This window comes from Musa acuminata, chromosome BXJ2-3 (assembly GCF_036884655.1).
Source record: "Musa acuminata AAA Group cultivar baxijiao chromosome BXJ2-3, Cavendish_Baxijiao_AAA, whole genome shotgun sequence".
Taxonomy (NCBI): domain Eukaryota; kingdom Viridiplantae; phylum Streptophyta; class Magnoliopsida; order Zingiberales; family Musaceae; genus Musa; species Musa acuminata.
In genome coordinates, this window is record NC_088340.1 from 39,597,455 (window position 1) to 39,611,180 (window position 13,726).

General features: G+C 38.7%; 1 protein-coding gene and 1 pseudogene across 1 annotated transcript; both read left to right on the plus strand.

Annotated features, from left to right (window-relative positions):
• Nucleotides 1–745: 745 nt before the first annotated feature.
• LOC135608184 (glutamate--tRNA ligase, cytoplasmic-like) lies at nt 746–5,542 on the plus strand. The gene is made up of 6 exons (XM_065100777.1): nt 746–1,017; nt 1,824–1,920; nt 2,008–2,161; nt 2,407–3,518; nt 3,605–4,069; nt 5,139–5,542. The coding sequence occupies exons 1-6, from the start codon at nt 881–883 to the stop codon at nt 5,349–5,351; spliced, it is 2,178 nt and encodes a 725-aa protein (XP_064956849.1). The 5' UTR covers nt 746–880; the 3' UTR covers nt 5,352–5,542.
• Nucleotides 5,543–6,726: 1,184 nt separating this feature from the next.
• Nucleotides 6,727–12,310, plus strand: LOC135607609 (DEAD-box ATP-dependent RNA helicase 50-like; annotated as a pseudogene).
• The last annotated feature ends 1,416 nt before the right edge of the window (nt 12,311–13,726 follow it).

Sequence of the window (13,726 nt, forward strand, 5' to 3'; positions counted from 1 at the left end):
TCACCTTCGTCAACTCATGTTCATTTTGTACCATCACACGTAGCCCTTGTCGCATCACTCACAACTCTAGCAACCCATGGTTGGTTGTACCTTTAGCCCGCAACCCTCGTGTAAGGCCTATTGTTTGTCGCTAATACTCTTAACTCTCTTTTCCACTTTGTAATTGGTTGCATAAGGGTTTGGCGTCACTATCTATGGCTCTTGTGTGATGGTTTACTATCACACTTTTATCACTAGTTGCATAGTCTCTTCGTGCCCTCTTCTTATTGTCAATCACGTGTAAAGAAAAAGGAGAGGCAACTCGTCCTCACCCATGATCTCCATCATTGGCCATAGAGACTACGCCTCTATTATGGGTCTAACGAGGGTCATTGCACCTCTATTAATTGGTGGTCTTAGCAGAGAAGGGTAACCAACAAGACAAAGGCACAACTAAGGATTGTGCGAAGGCCAAAGGATAGTGATCGACAATAGTAGAATGATCATTTTGAGAAAGGGGTGCTATACCAAAATTTTTCAGCCCAGGGAACAATTCTCAAACTTTAAGTATTTTTTCGAAAATTTACCCTTTTTAAAATATTTATTATGATTTAAAAAAAAAATCGTATAGCCAATCTCTTGGTTGAGATAGTATGGCTTATTGTGGTTGTACTTCATGAGAATCGGATCTGTGACAAATCGGACTGCGTTGGATCCGATCCATTTAATAGCCCCTTACGTCTGTTTTGGTACCCACCGATTTGATCCCGCGTAAAGCTGACGCAGCGATAAAAAATTTAGCCGTCAGTGTGGAAAAAGTTAGCGTTGGCTTCAGCCACAACCCTAATTCCTATCGAAGCCAGCGGCGGGAAGAAGATCAGCACACCTTCTCTGACTAGCAATGGAGCCGAGCGTGGCGTTCGCCGCCGACAGCCCGCCGTTGTCCGTCATCGCCGCTGCGAGAGTCGCCGGCGTCGCTCTCTCAACGGACCCCTCCCTCCCTTCCGGCTCCGACCCCGTCCTCCGCCTCGCGTCCGGGTAAGAACTCTACCTCCCTCCTGCTGCTCTCTCGTTCTTGGACGGTCTCATGCTTAGGATCCCTTCGGCGAATGCGGAAAATCTTGTTGTTGATTCCGATTCTCTGCTGTGTACAGTCTAATTATTGGCGTGCAAATGAAGTCAATCAAACATAGATCTTGTCGTCTGCGGATAAACTTTGCCGTCGAAGAATGCGGCGATTCTATTTTCTGTTCCTGCTAGATCTCTGTATAGAAAACACTGTAATTTTGATTTTGCTTGACGGTTTTTGCTGGTCATTGAGTGTATAGGTTATGTTCCTACGGAATTTTTTATTTTTCTTACTCAACGGGTATGCGTGTTACCGAATCCCAATTCTTTTGGCTTCCTTTGCGGATTCTCTAATCTCACCTTTTCTTTCTTTCTTTTGTTTTCTTTTCTGCTCTTCTCTGCTGGTCTTGGGTGGAAATACCAATTGAATAATTGTGATCTTTAAATAAAAAAAAGACAAAACAAGAAAATTATTATTTATTAAAATTAGCGACATTACTATTAAATTATGCATTCACTTTAATAAAAACATAATTATTAATTTAAGAATATTGTGATTTACTAAATCTTAGAACTTTATTTATAAATTTTAATAGTAGCATATACGTATCATAAGATTCATTTTTTATAAATTATAGGATATCTGACTTTGCAACCCCTTTTATGATCCTAGGTAGGTAAGCGAGTTTGATATTTGATAACTTCTGCTTTTGGATATCTTTGGTTTCTAAGTCACTTTATATACCTAACTTTTTATGGTTTGCTTGATGATACAGAGAGACCTTGCAGGGTACTAACTCTCTCCTGCGCTATATTGGGCAATTTGCAGCTCTTCCTAATTTCTATGGGCAGGATGCATTTGAAGAAGAGCAGGTATTAACACCATTTCTATATTGAGATATTTTTGCTTCTTGGATCACTGAAGATGCATGACCAACTGTCCATCGGGGTTTTTGACAGATTAATAAATGGCTCGAGTTTTCTTCAACCTTTCTATCAGGCTCTGAATTTGAGAATGCTTGTGCGCATGTTGATGGACATCTAACTTTCCGAACCTTGTTGGTCGGTTTTAATTTGTCCATTGCTGACATTGCAATATGGTCTGCTCTTGCAGGTAGTATCTTAACTTCTGCTACTTGTTCTATTTTTTTCATGTGTATGCCTTATATTTCACAGACAACCTTTCTGCTTGCGGTGGTAAGGCTGCATATATTGACCCTTCTGATGTTCTGCATTAGCATGAGCCTTGTGCATGATGCTGCTTTTTCTTTTTTATACATCTTATATTTCTAATATTAGTCTATTATTGGATTCTTATTGATATTTTTTATATCATGATACTACCTCCTATCACCATAGGCACTGGGCAGAGGTGGGAAAGCCTTAGAAAATCTAAAAGGTATCAAAATTTAGTTCGTTGGTTCAATTCCATATTAACAGAACATGGAGATGCTCTGAATGAAGTCACTGCTGCATATGTTGGAAAAAGAGGATTAGGTAAGTTTCCTGCAGGTAACACTAAGGGAATAGTAAGCAGTGGCAGTTCCAAAGAAACAAATGTGCGGTCTCTGCCAAAGGAAAATGCTGGTGGCTTTGAAGTAGATCTTCCTGGTGCAAAAGTTGGGGATGTGTGCTTGCGGTTTGCCCCAGAGCCTAGTGGGTATCTCCACATTGGGCACTCAAAGGCAGCTCTGCTGAACAAGTACTTTGCCGAGAGATACCAAGGACGGCTAATAATTCGCTTTGATGACACAAACCCATCAAAAGAAAGTAACGAGTTTGTTGATAATCTGCTGAAAGACATTGAGACATTGGGCATCAAGTTTGAAAAGGTTACTTACACATCAGATTACTTTGAGGATTTGATGAAAATGGCTGAAAAGTTGATATTGGAAGGAAAAGCTTATGTTGATGATACACCAAGGGAGCAGATGCAAAAGGAGAGGATGGATGGGATTGAGTCAAGATGTCGGAACAACTCTGTTGATGTGAATCTTGCATTGTGGAAAGAGATGATTGCCGGGTCTGAGAGAGGTCTGCAATGTTGTGTAAGGGGTAAGCTGGACATGCAGGATCCTAATAAGTCCCTTCGAGATCCTGTTTATTATCGGTGCAACCTGGTTTCTCACCATCGTATCGGATCTAAGTATAAGGTCTATCCGACATATGACTTTGCTTGTCCATATGTTGATTCTATTGAGGGCATTACTCATGCTCTTCGATCAAGTGAATATCATGATCGCAATGCACAGTATTACCGTATTCTTGGGGATATGGGCGTGCGAAATGTCCAAATATACGAATTTAGCCGATTGAATATGGTATATACACTTCTTAGCAAGAGGAAACTTCTTTGGTTTGTCCAAAATGGTAAAGTCGATGGATGGGATGATCCTCGCTTCCCAACCGTCCAGGGCATTGTACGTAGAGGCTTGAAGGTTGAGGCACTAGTACAATTCATTCTTCAACAGGTCAGTTGCATCATAATTCCCTTAACCTGTTGTCCTATGAAACATATTGATTTCATTATTTATGCTTAGCATTTCCTTTTGTGCAGGGTGCTTCTAAGAACCTGAACCTAATGGAATGGGACAAATTGTGGACCATCAATAAGAAGATAATTGATCCCATATGTCCAAGGCATACAGCTGTCCTTGAGGAACGACGTGTAATATTAATCCTTGAAAATGGGCCCGAGAAGCCCTTTGTTAGGATTGTGCCTAGGCATAAGAAATATGAACCTGCTGGCCAAAAGGCTACAACGTATACAAAGAGAATATGGTTAGACTATGCTGATGCTTCATCAATTACAGAGGGTGAAGAGGTCACATTAATGGACTGGGGAAATGCTATTGTAAAAGAAATCAAGAAAGAAGATGGAATTATAACCCAATTGGTTGGTGTTCTCCATCCTGAAGGTTCTGTTAAAGCAACAAAATTGAAGCTTACATGGCTTCCTGAAATTGAGGAGTTGGTTCATCTTGCACTGGTTGAATTTGACTACCTAATAAAGAAGAAGAAGGTAAGTTGCTACTGTTTCCAAGTTAACATGGTTGAATTTTTCTTTTTGTGACTATTTGTTCATTTATCATCATACTTAGTTTCGTCATACCTAGAAGAAGGTCAATATTTCCTCTCATCTATATCTTCTGATATATTACCGAGTTATTCATTTAGTAACCACAAGATCAATTGCTTCCCATTCAGATTTATGATTCTTGGCTAAGCATGTTTTCTATAAGATGCCACTGAAATTTCCACTTGACATACTGACCTTTTTTATATGATTTCATCATGTGTATCAGGCGATTCCAAACTCTTGTTGTTTATGAGTTCACTTGGCAGTCTATGCATATAATTAGGTTGGGAACTGAAATTTAATGTTCTTAAAGTGAGTTCTATATAATCAATTCAAAGGGAGAGAACTGCATGCTAAGAATTCAAAGATCCTCCCTGTTTTTTGTAGAATTAGAAAATCGGTATCTTTCCAGCATCTGAAGTATAGTAGAACAGTAAGTATTTTGTTTGTAAATGCATTTTATATTTAATTATGTGATCAAACATGAGAAAGAAACTATACAAACACTGAATAATCTTTAAGGGGTATTGTCTATTAATAGAACTTGGGAAGTGAACCAGTGTTTTTCTGATGGGAGAGTGGTGGCCTTTAAATATTTGGAAATTGATCTTAACCTGTCAAAAAAGATTGCAGTTTTGAAGAGTGGTTCATACGTCCACTTATGCGCCCGCATCTGCAGGTGCAGTTGATGGCTTACACCCCATTACCTATATGTGGTGCCAGTGGGTGGTTGCCCTCATTTGCCTACATATGTTGGGTTCTATTCATCTACTCTGCTAGTTGTATCTTTTATTTTTAAACAGAAAACCTTCAAAAATAGGTTGATGCTTCCATGAGAAAAGAAATATAATTGAAGTCGATGAATATTTTACCAACTGGTCGTGGTCATTGTTCATGTTACAAAAAAAGAATTGTAAATAGACCTCATTGTTTTAACATCCCAATGCCTGTGGAGTATGACATTTTTCTTGTGGCATTTGAAAAACTGTTGATTGATTTGGTGGAACTACAGCTTGAAGAAGGGGAAGACTTTCTTGATAACTTAAATCCTTGCACAAGATGGGAAATCCCAGCCCTGGGTGATGCCAACATGCGGAACCTGAAACAGGGTGAGGTAATACAGCTTGAAAGGAAAGGCTACTACAGATGCGACGTGCCATTCTTAAGGCCTTCAAAGCCGATTGTGCTGTTTGCGATCCCAGATGGAAGGCAGCAGGCATCCTAAACTCACAGCCACCGAAGCAGCTATTGGTCCAATTTATGCCCGTGTTTGAATTTGGATCAGTATTTTTGTTTATGGTTCGTTTGGACATCAGGAATGAGACTTCCTCTCCTTTACATCCCATTTTGGGCTTATCCAATGCAAAAGTTGATGACTGAAACAATCCTTAAGATCTTTGAAAATCCATACTTACACGTGTGATGTGTACTGAGAAAAATGTGAAAGTCCCAGCGTGCTTGCTGTAGTTGATCATGATATCCTGAATGAGTTGGATAAAAAAATCTCATACAGCCGGAATAAAACTTCATCAACAACATTTCTGCATGGGAAATGTTATAGCTCTGTTACTCACTTGACATCTTTATAGATACATTTTGGAAGCTACGACCACAAATCCATGGTATCTGCGAACAGGTCATTTGTCAACTCCCTTTCTATTAAGATTCTTAGTCACTTACAGATGTCTTGCATAAAAGAGCAGCTATTTTCCTAACTTCTCACTGAAACTTCTACAATATTCTTATACAGGTAAAAACAACCACCATTAGTAGCAATTACAAACTTCCCCTTTCCACTTCATCAAAGTGGGCAAATGTTATTCAGATCTTTTAAAGAGAATTAATTATTGTAGTAATAATTTCAGATGGAGATTATTTTGACTTTTTTAAACAGGATTACTCGATTCTTCTTGTAATAAAATAATCAAACAAGTTAATTGTTCTACAATGAGAAAATACTTTCTACAAGCATTTGCCAACAGCTCATTCCCTTGATATAATCAAATTCTCCTTTCAACATTATATAATTAATTTATCATAAAAATCATCATTGTTATTTATTTTTAAATTTAAATATAATTTTGAAGTGGGACAAAAAAGGAAGAGGGCAAAATAGAAATTACAAACTAATTAATTATATAGATTTTTTTTTTGCGAGGAATCCTTATCCCTCCTTCCGTCATCCTCCTTAGTTTGTACTAAATTTTTTATTACAAACTAATTAATTATATAGAATTCAGGATTTTCGTCATCCTCCTTTCGAGCTAGATATTTTTAGTATCATGGTTCTTAAACTTAAAAAATTTACATTGAAATCTATATAATTATGAAAATAATCACTTAACCTCATTTATCCTAACGTCATCGGTTTTATGGAAGATTCAATATGTGGCATCGTGGATGGTGGTTGTGGTGGTAGTCGATGGCAATGAAGCGATGGTTGGCCTTGTCGATGTCAATCCGAATATCGACGACGAGGAGGAAGATGAGGCATTTACGTCAACATCGGAGAAGAAAGAGGAGGAAGGTCAGGCATTTGCATCGATGCCACACCACTTTACCTCCTCTTGCTCCTCCGAGGCCACTCTGCATTTGCGTCAATGTCGGAGGAGCAAGAGGAGGCACGTGAGGCATCTGTGTCACTAACAACGATGAGGGAGAAGGAAGAGGAGGTAGTGAGGCATTTGCATAACACCATGCTCAAATCCTCAGACTATCACTTCATCCAGTGGCATAGTGGTTTCGAGAAAGGGATGGTGGGCGACAAGAAGGAGAGAGAGGTTATGAGCGAGGTCAATGAAGAGGAACACTTGCTTCAAGCTCTCAGGCTTTAGCCGACGCACGAACGACGCATACGCCTCGACCATAGAGGCATGGTCGCTAACTTGCTTCTGGATCAACTTCACCCGCAATTAGAGGGGATCCAATCAGATGAAAAATGGAGGCCCGAATAGTACAAATCTGATGATGGCAGAGACAACAAACCCTCATCCTCCTTCCCGCTCACCTCCGATACCGTGGTGGTGGGGGAGAGTATCAGAAAGATGGCGATGACAGATACGACGAGTGAGATAACGAAGAAACGATGGAATCATTACGGTTAGCCTTTGAATTGAGAATTGTCATTTTGGCTAGGGTTTTGAGATTGATCGTTGATATTCACGCTACCTCACTTGCCTCCTCTTCCTCCTCCCTCCTCGTCGTTGGCGACGTAGATGTCTCACCTACCTCTTCTTCCTCCTTCGACTTTGACACAAATGCATAACAATTTCAAAGGAGGTAGAGTGATGTCGCATGCCTCATCTCCCTCCTCTTCTTCTTCCTCTTCCTTCTTGTCATCCATATTTGAATCGACATCGGCAAGGTCGACAACCACGTCATCGTCGATCACCACTACAATAGTCACCCATGAATTCGTCATCATCGTTAAAATTATCTTTTTACTCATTTTATGATAAATAAAATTAAATAATTTATTTTTATAATTATAAAAAAAAAATTAATATAATTTTTTTAATTCTAGAATAAAATAGGATTAAGCTGTCGGGGGTAATGTGTAACGCCTCCCTCTTCGTTCTCGCTCGCTCTCTCCCGATAGAGTGACGTGAGAACAAAATGCTGGCGAGCAGCGCTCCTCCTCCTCCCCTTCTTCAGATGGACCTCCCCTTCTCCTCCTCTCTCCAAAGCCCTTTACTTCCTCCTCTTCTTTCTCCGACTCGGCGCCTCCTCGCCCTCCGCTGCTGATGTGGCTTCTCCTTCGAACACGCCCCTCAAGGGGAGAGGGATGCGTCGCCGGTGGTGGCTGCGGCGTCTGGCTGCCGCGGCTACTAGCGCATCCCCATGGAGACGGCCGGCGCTTACCGCCTGGTCCACAGAGAGACTGGGGAGAAGTTCATCGTCTGGGAAGGCTCCGATGACAACAACGATGCCGACACCCCCATCCCCTCTGCGGAGGTCCTCTCTTGGAAACCCCCTGTCGCCGACGATCGACAGGAAAGTGAGCAATCCTTGTCCTCTCCCCCGCTTGTAACCTTCGTGGATTACAATTCCATTCATGAGGCAGAAACCCAACCTCACGTTCTAAAGAACGCGGTAATGAGTTGGTAAAAAACCCAACATGCGATTTTATTTTTCCTTTTGTTGAGACATACACATTGTTGAGCTTGCAATGATTGGTGAGGACAGGTTGATGGTTGCTGCTTCTTCATTAAGAGCTGGTCTTCATACTATGAGATGTTTTATCCTGATTCTTTCTTATCAATCGTCTCCTAAGGTTGCAGAGGTTTTTTCATACCACAGGAGTTGATGTGAGTCGGCTTGCATTACCGCTCGGTACGCAGTCCGATAGAAGACCAATATAGGCGGTACATTGGTATATCTTTGTATATCATGTGTCTGGTATCTTTGATACAACTCAGTACGTACTGTACCAACAGCTGATCGGCACACTGGTATGGACCGGTAAGATGAACCATAGATGTGAATGAAGAGAGTTGCGCCTGCTGGTGGATCTCTTCGAAGTTTCAGAAGGCTGAAAGGCACAGAATCTGAAATCCTTGATAAAGGAAACCTCCAAAAATTATATGGAAGATTCTCAAATTGGAAGTGCCACGATTGCTGGAGATTCATCTTCAATTGATGCCAATCGAATAGATTCATTTGGTTCTGGCAGAGCACAGGGTGACTCTCCTCAGGATTCATATTTGAAGGACAATTCAGCAGTGAATGAAGAGATTGAAGCCACAAATTCTTTGCGCTTGAATTCTAGAGAAGATGATTATGCTTCATTTCTAGACAGATCTGTTCCAAGGAATGCTTCCTTCATGGGATGGGGAGGTGCTGCTTAGCTGGCCAGTCGAAGCAGCACAGTAAAATGGCTACTGATGCTGGATTTTTTAGCAGGAAATCTTTCAAAGATGTCGATTGCACAGATGACATGGTCGGTGCTTTGAGGGGCCTGATGTTCCTTCGGCCTTCACATATTCAGGTGTTTCTTAGTTTCTATGATAACCTCTGATCATGTTTGATAGGATGAACCCCTTATAAGCTTGCTTAGTTTCTATGATCTCAGAGAATCATGATGCTGTCAAATCTAGTAAATTTGATCGAAGAAAATTTTATGGGTTTCCTCTCATGCAAACATTATATAAATTCTGTTCAGCCAAATTCTCATATTAGATCCTTGGCTTGCTTCTGAATCTGTCCACAATTATGTCAATGAAATTATCCAAATTGATCACTGGTTTGATTTGGGAATAAAGTGGCTTGTGGAAACTCAAGTAGCACTTTTATGTATTTTTGAATACTGCAGGCAATGGCATATTGACCTATTATAGAAGGAAAGACTTGTGTTATTGCTGATCAGAGTGGATCTGGTAAGACATTGGATTATCTTGCTCCAACTATATAATGCTTAAGACAGGAAGAGATACTAGGGCTTGGTAAAGCATCATCAAGGAGCCCAAGAGTGATAATATTGGTTCCTACTGCTGAATTGGCTTCACAGGTTGGTGTTTGGTGTCACCATCACCATCTTTTTCTCTCTTTATCATTTTTTCTCTCTGAGCCACCAATAGTTGAACTTGATCTATACCATTTAGTTTTGATGGTTTGGTTAAAGGTGGCTAGTTTGCTGTAATTAATTAACCAACTGTGAATGCAGAATTTTGGCTTAATCTCTGGTCATTATTGTTTATAGGTGAAATATCAAGTGATAATTAGCAGTTTGAGAAACCAAATAAGTGACTATTGACATGTTTAAGAAAAACACGGATGAATGCCTTTACAACAGTATCATAAGCTACCAAACACGACATCATTGATCAATCTGTCTGTATTATTTGACATTAATGAGAAATAATTTATTGTGTTTTGTTTAGTTTTAAAAGCACAAATAAAGTTAGAAACCAATTATTGGTCATAGACATGCAGTATCATCCCTTTGCATGCTCTTGGGATATAGCCAGATAAATAACTCTGTACAGCAAGGGTATGTATAACACTGTGCAGATCATGTGTATCCCAAGATCATGCTCTTGCGATATACTTCGTTCATGTATAATACTGTGCAGATCACTTTTATGTTCTCCTTACTCTTTCTGACACAGGGAATGAAATCAATCTAAATTAAAGTTGCCAAACTCACAAAATTTGTTAAATGAGAAATCTAGTGGACCTACATTGAAATGGAAACCGACAGCTTGTCCCTTTGTTGTTACAGGATAAATGTCTTGCCGCTCTGTCCTTCAATTATATGAATGATGGCCATTGCCTGTAGCAATTAACTTGATTTGGAACTTTTAGTGACCTACATTTTCACTTGCAAGTTCTTGTTGACTACAGTGGTGCTGATGGGGAGGAGAAGAATCCAGATACTGCTTTGAAAAATAAGAAATATGTTCTTCTGCAGCTTTTAGAAGAATTGCCAGTTCCTAAAACAATTGTTTTCTGCAATAAGGTAACGTTGAATTTTTAAATTTATGTTTTGACTAATTAGAAACATGGAAGTTATAAAAATAAAACAGAATGAGTAATGTAATCATGCTGACTGGACATTATTGCTTTCTTACTTCGGCAAATTTAAAGATCCATCTTAAAAGAATGTGTCTTAGCCGAGGAGCCCTTCATATGTTGACTTCAAGTTGGCAGCATCTTTTGTAATAGTAGGCAATCATTCCTCGAGTTCTGCCGATTGCATCCAACTGGGTGTCTCCTTTTTATGTTAAACAGTTACCTTGTTTTGTTCCACAGATTGAAATTTGCAGAAAGGTCAAGAATGTGTTGAATCTCTCCGGCAGGAAAGGATCTCAAATCAAAGTCTTGCCATTCCATGCCGCTATAGCACAGGAAGTACTCTTATCAAACATGAGGGTTTCTTAACTCATGTTCAAAAGATTTAATGTTTCTGATCTGCACTGACAGGTAACACAAATGTGGCAAATATTGTATTCATTGTCTCAAAATTATCTATGTAGCTTGTTTTAGAAAACATGAAAATTAGAAAACACATCTGATTTACTAACGCATGTGACATGTTTAGTTTCATAATCCTCGAATTCTGGGAGCCTGCTCCAAATCTAGCAAAGTGTGTAGCGAAAAAGAGTTGCTCAATAATCTATAATGATGGTGTTTAGATAGCAGTTTAGCTGGTTTAACTTTTATCACATGTCCTTTACTCTTGTAAGTAATATACTGTCATGGCTTCCGGCTAATGAACATTTTACCGTAGCTCATTTGAGTTGTCTTACTTTGATTGTGGTGAAATAACCAATTGCAGGAAAAGGCATGTATGACAAACTGATATTGCATGCTGAATTAGGTATAATAGCATAGTTTTTTTAAGACCATACACATTAATTAATGATATATTGAAATCCTTGGTTACAATTATTTTCATCATGCCCTCTACCTTTTTTTTTCTTCTTCCTATGCTTCTGTTGGATAAAAAAGAAAAAGAAAATCAAGAATCTGGGTTCCGTAGGTCATGACATGACAAGTAATCCTTTTTTCCTCACTGATATTGATGATCTTTCGACAGAGCATCACGGGGCATAGACTTTGCAGGTGTGGACCATGTGGTACTCCTTGACTTCCCTCGTGACCCTAGCGAGTATGTCTGTCATGTTGGAAGGACAGCTCAGGGCGCCGGAGGCAAAGGCAAGGCCTACGACAAAGCAGGTCTCCTTGGCCAGGAGGATTATGGAAAGGAACAAGAAAGGCCATCCATTGCACGATCTACCTTGCATGAGTTCAACGCCATAGGTGACTCTGCTGCTTCTCTCTTCTCCAAACTGATGATCCTCTCTATCTTATACCACAGATGCTGACCAATAATCCTGTTTCTTGTTTCAATAGCGAGATAGAAAGAGAAGCTGTCAAGAGCAACACCGTACCACCGAAAACCTGATTGGTTGAGGTAATCTTTCTGACATCATCTTTTATGCTTCAGTTCATCCTAAATTCTCATAAAATTTTCCATATCATGCTCTGAACTTACAAATAGCTGATTCTTGAACTCGAGAACACCGGCTTTCTTTCTATCTGCTGGTTGTGAGACTGGAGAACTACGAGCAAATAAAGTGGTCGACACATCTCCAAGCTGTATCTTCATTTCATAGCTTTTCATTGTCATGAAAGATTTTGGCACATATCAACCTTATCTATTTTACATTGTTTTTATCTACACATCATGTCTCTGATCCGATGGATCATTGAAACATTCCATATCCCTACAAGTGTAAATTATCAACTACATCAGCAAGTACTAGGATCAAATGGTTCTTGTATGGACATCAAGATCCTCGCAAGTGTCAATTATCAATTACAATCGATTTACATTCAATATTATTTGTGAATAATCATCAATAAATTCTGAAAGAATTTATTCCTTAATCATGCTTGATGTGATGTCTTTCCATTGATTGGATATGGTCTAATCCAAGATGTTCATGAATAATTCGCTTCGATTACCAGCTCTCATATTCATCCAACTTCTCTCGAAGAACATGATATCAAAAACCAAAAACATTGTGAGTTTAGCATTGCTCGAAAAAGTCATCGTTACAAATTCTTACGGAGGCGTTTGATACGAAAAATATTTACTTTAATACATATGATAGCATAGTTTGTAAAAAAAAAAAAGTATTAATAACAATTAAGTCATATGGACATCAATCCAAAATAGTAAATTAGAAAAATATTTCTTTCAATTAAATCTATTATAAAATTTCAATTTGGCTACAAGAATCGATGTCAATGATTGTTTATTCAAAACTTTTATCGTTTTGGGATCTAACTAAATCGTCAAAGGGATCACATTGAGAATCCCACTCGATCTTGTTTTTTTGTATAGATCAACCACTAAACAAATACGTGAGTCGTTTTTGAATTGATCTTGTCATCATCCACATCTCTTACTTCAATGTCTCATGACTTGGTGCTTGGGAATAGGGGTGATCGTGACTTGGAAACTATCGATTTTGATTTTCAAATCATTTGTTTTGATTTTTCAAACTAAAAATCGGAACTAAACTACACAGGTTCAGATTCTGGAAGTGAACCAGAACAGTTTATTCCGATTCGAGCAGTTCCGATTTTGGTTCGAATCATCAATTTTTTTTATTAAAAATAATCTTAAAATATATATATATATATATATATAATTTTATTTAAAAAATAAATAAATATATAACTATAATGAGTGTAGTAACATACAAAAAAAATTATATGAAATTATAAAACTATAAAAATTATAATCAAATAAATGACATTATAAAGATTCAAAATAAGGTTTCTTTAATTTAAAAGCAACACTTTAATCATTATAACATGAGCACTCTTTTTGTTATATATATATATATATATATATATAATTTACTCTATTTAACCGGATTTTTCAAAAATTAAGTGCCAAATCCAAATCGACTCAAAATGATTTGATTCCATTCGAAATCAATGAACTATCGGGACGGTTTGATTCGGGTCACCCCTACTTGTTGTTGGTGAATAAACGTATCATGGCTAGTGAGTCAGCACAGCATGGTCCACGGGTCGATGTCGGGAGTTTTTTGTCAACCGAGCTGGATGCCGAAGTCAATCGGA

Excerpts from the sequence above, each read along its gene's own strand:
- LOC135608184 (XM_065100777.1), top strand. The coding sequence starts at position 881 with ATGGAGCCGAGCGTGGCGTTCGCCGCCGACAGCCCGCCGTTGTCCGTC. Across the intron at positions 2,162-2,406 it reads AATATGGTCTGCTCTTGCAG|GCACTGGGCAGAGGTGGGAA; the intron begins GTAGTATCTTAA and ends CTATCACCATAG. Across the intron at positions 3,519-3,604 it reads TACAATTCATTCTTCAACAG|GGTGCTTCTAAGAACCTGAA; the intron begins GTCAGTTGCATC and ends CCTTTTGTGCAG.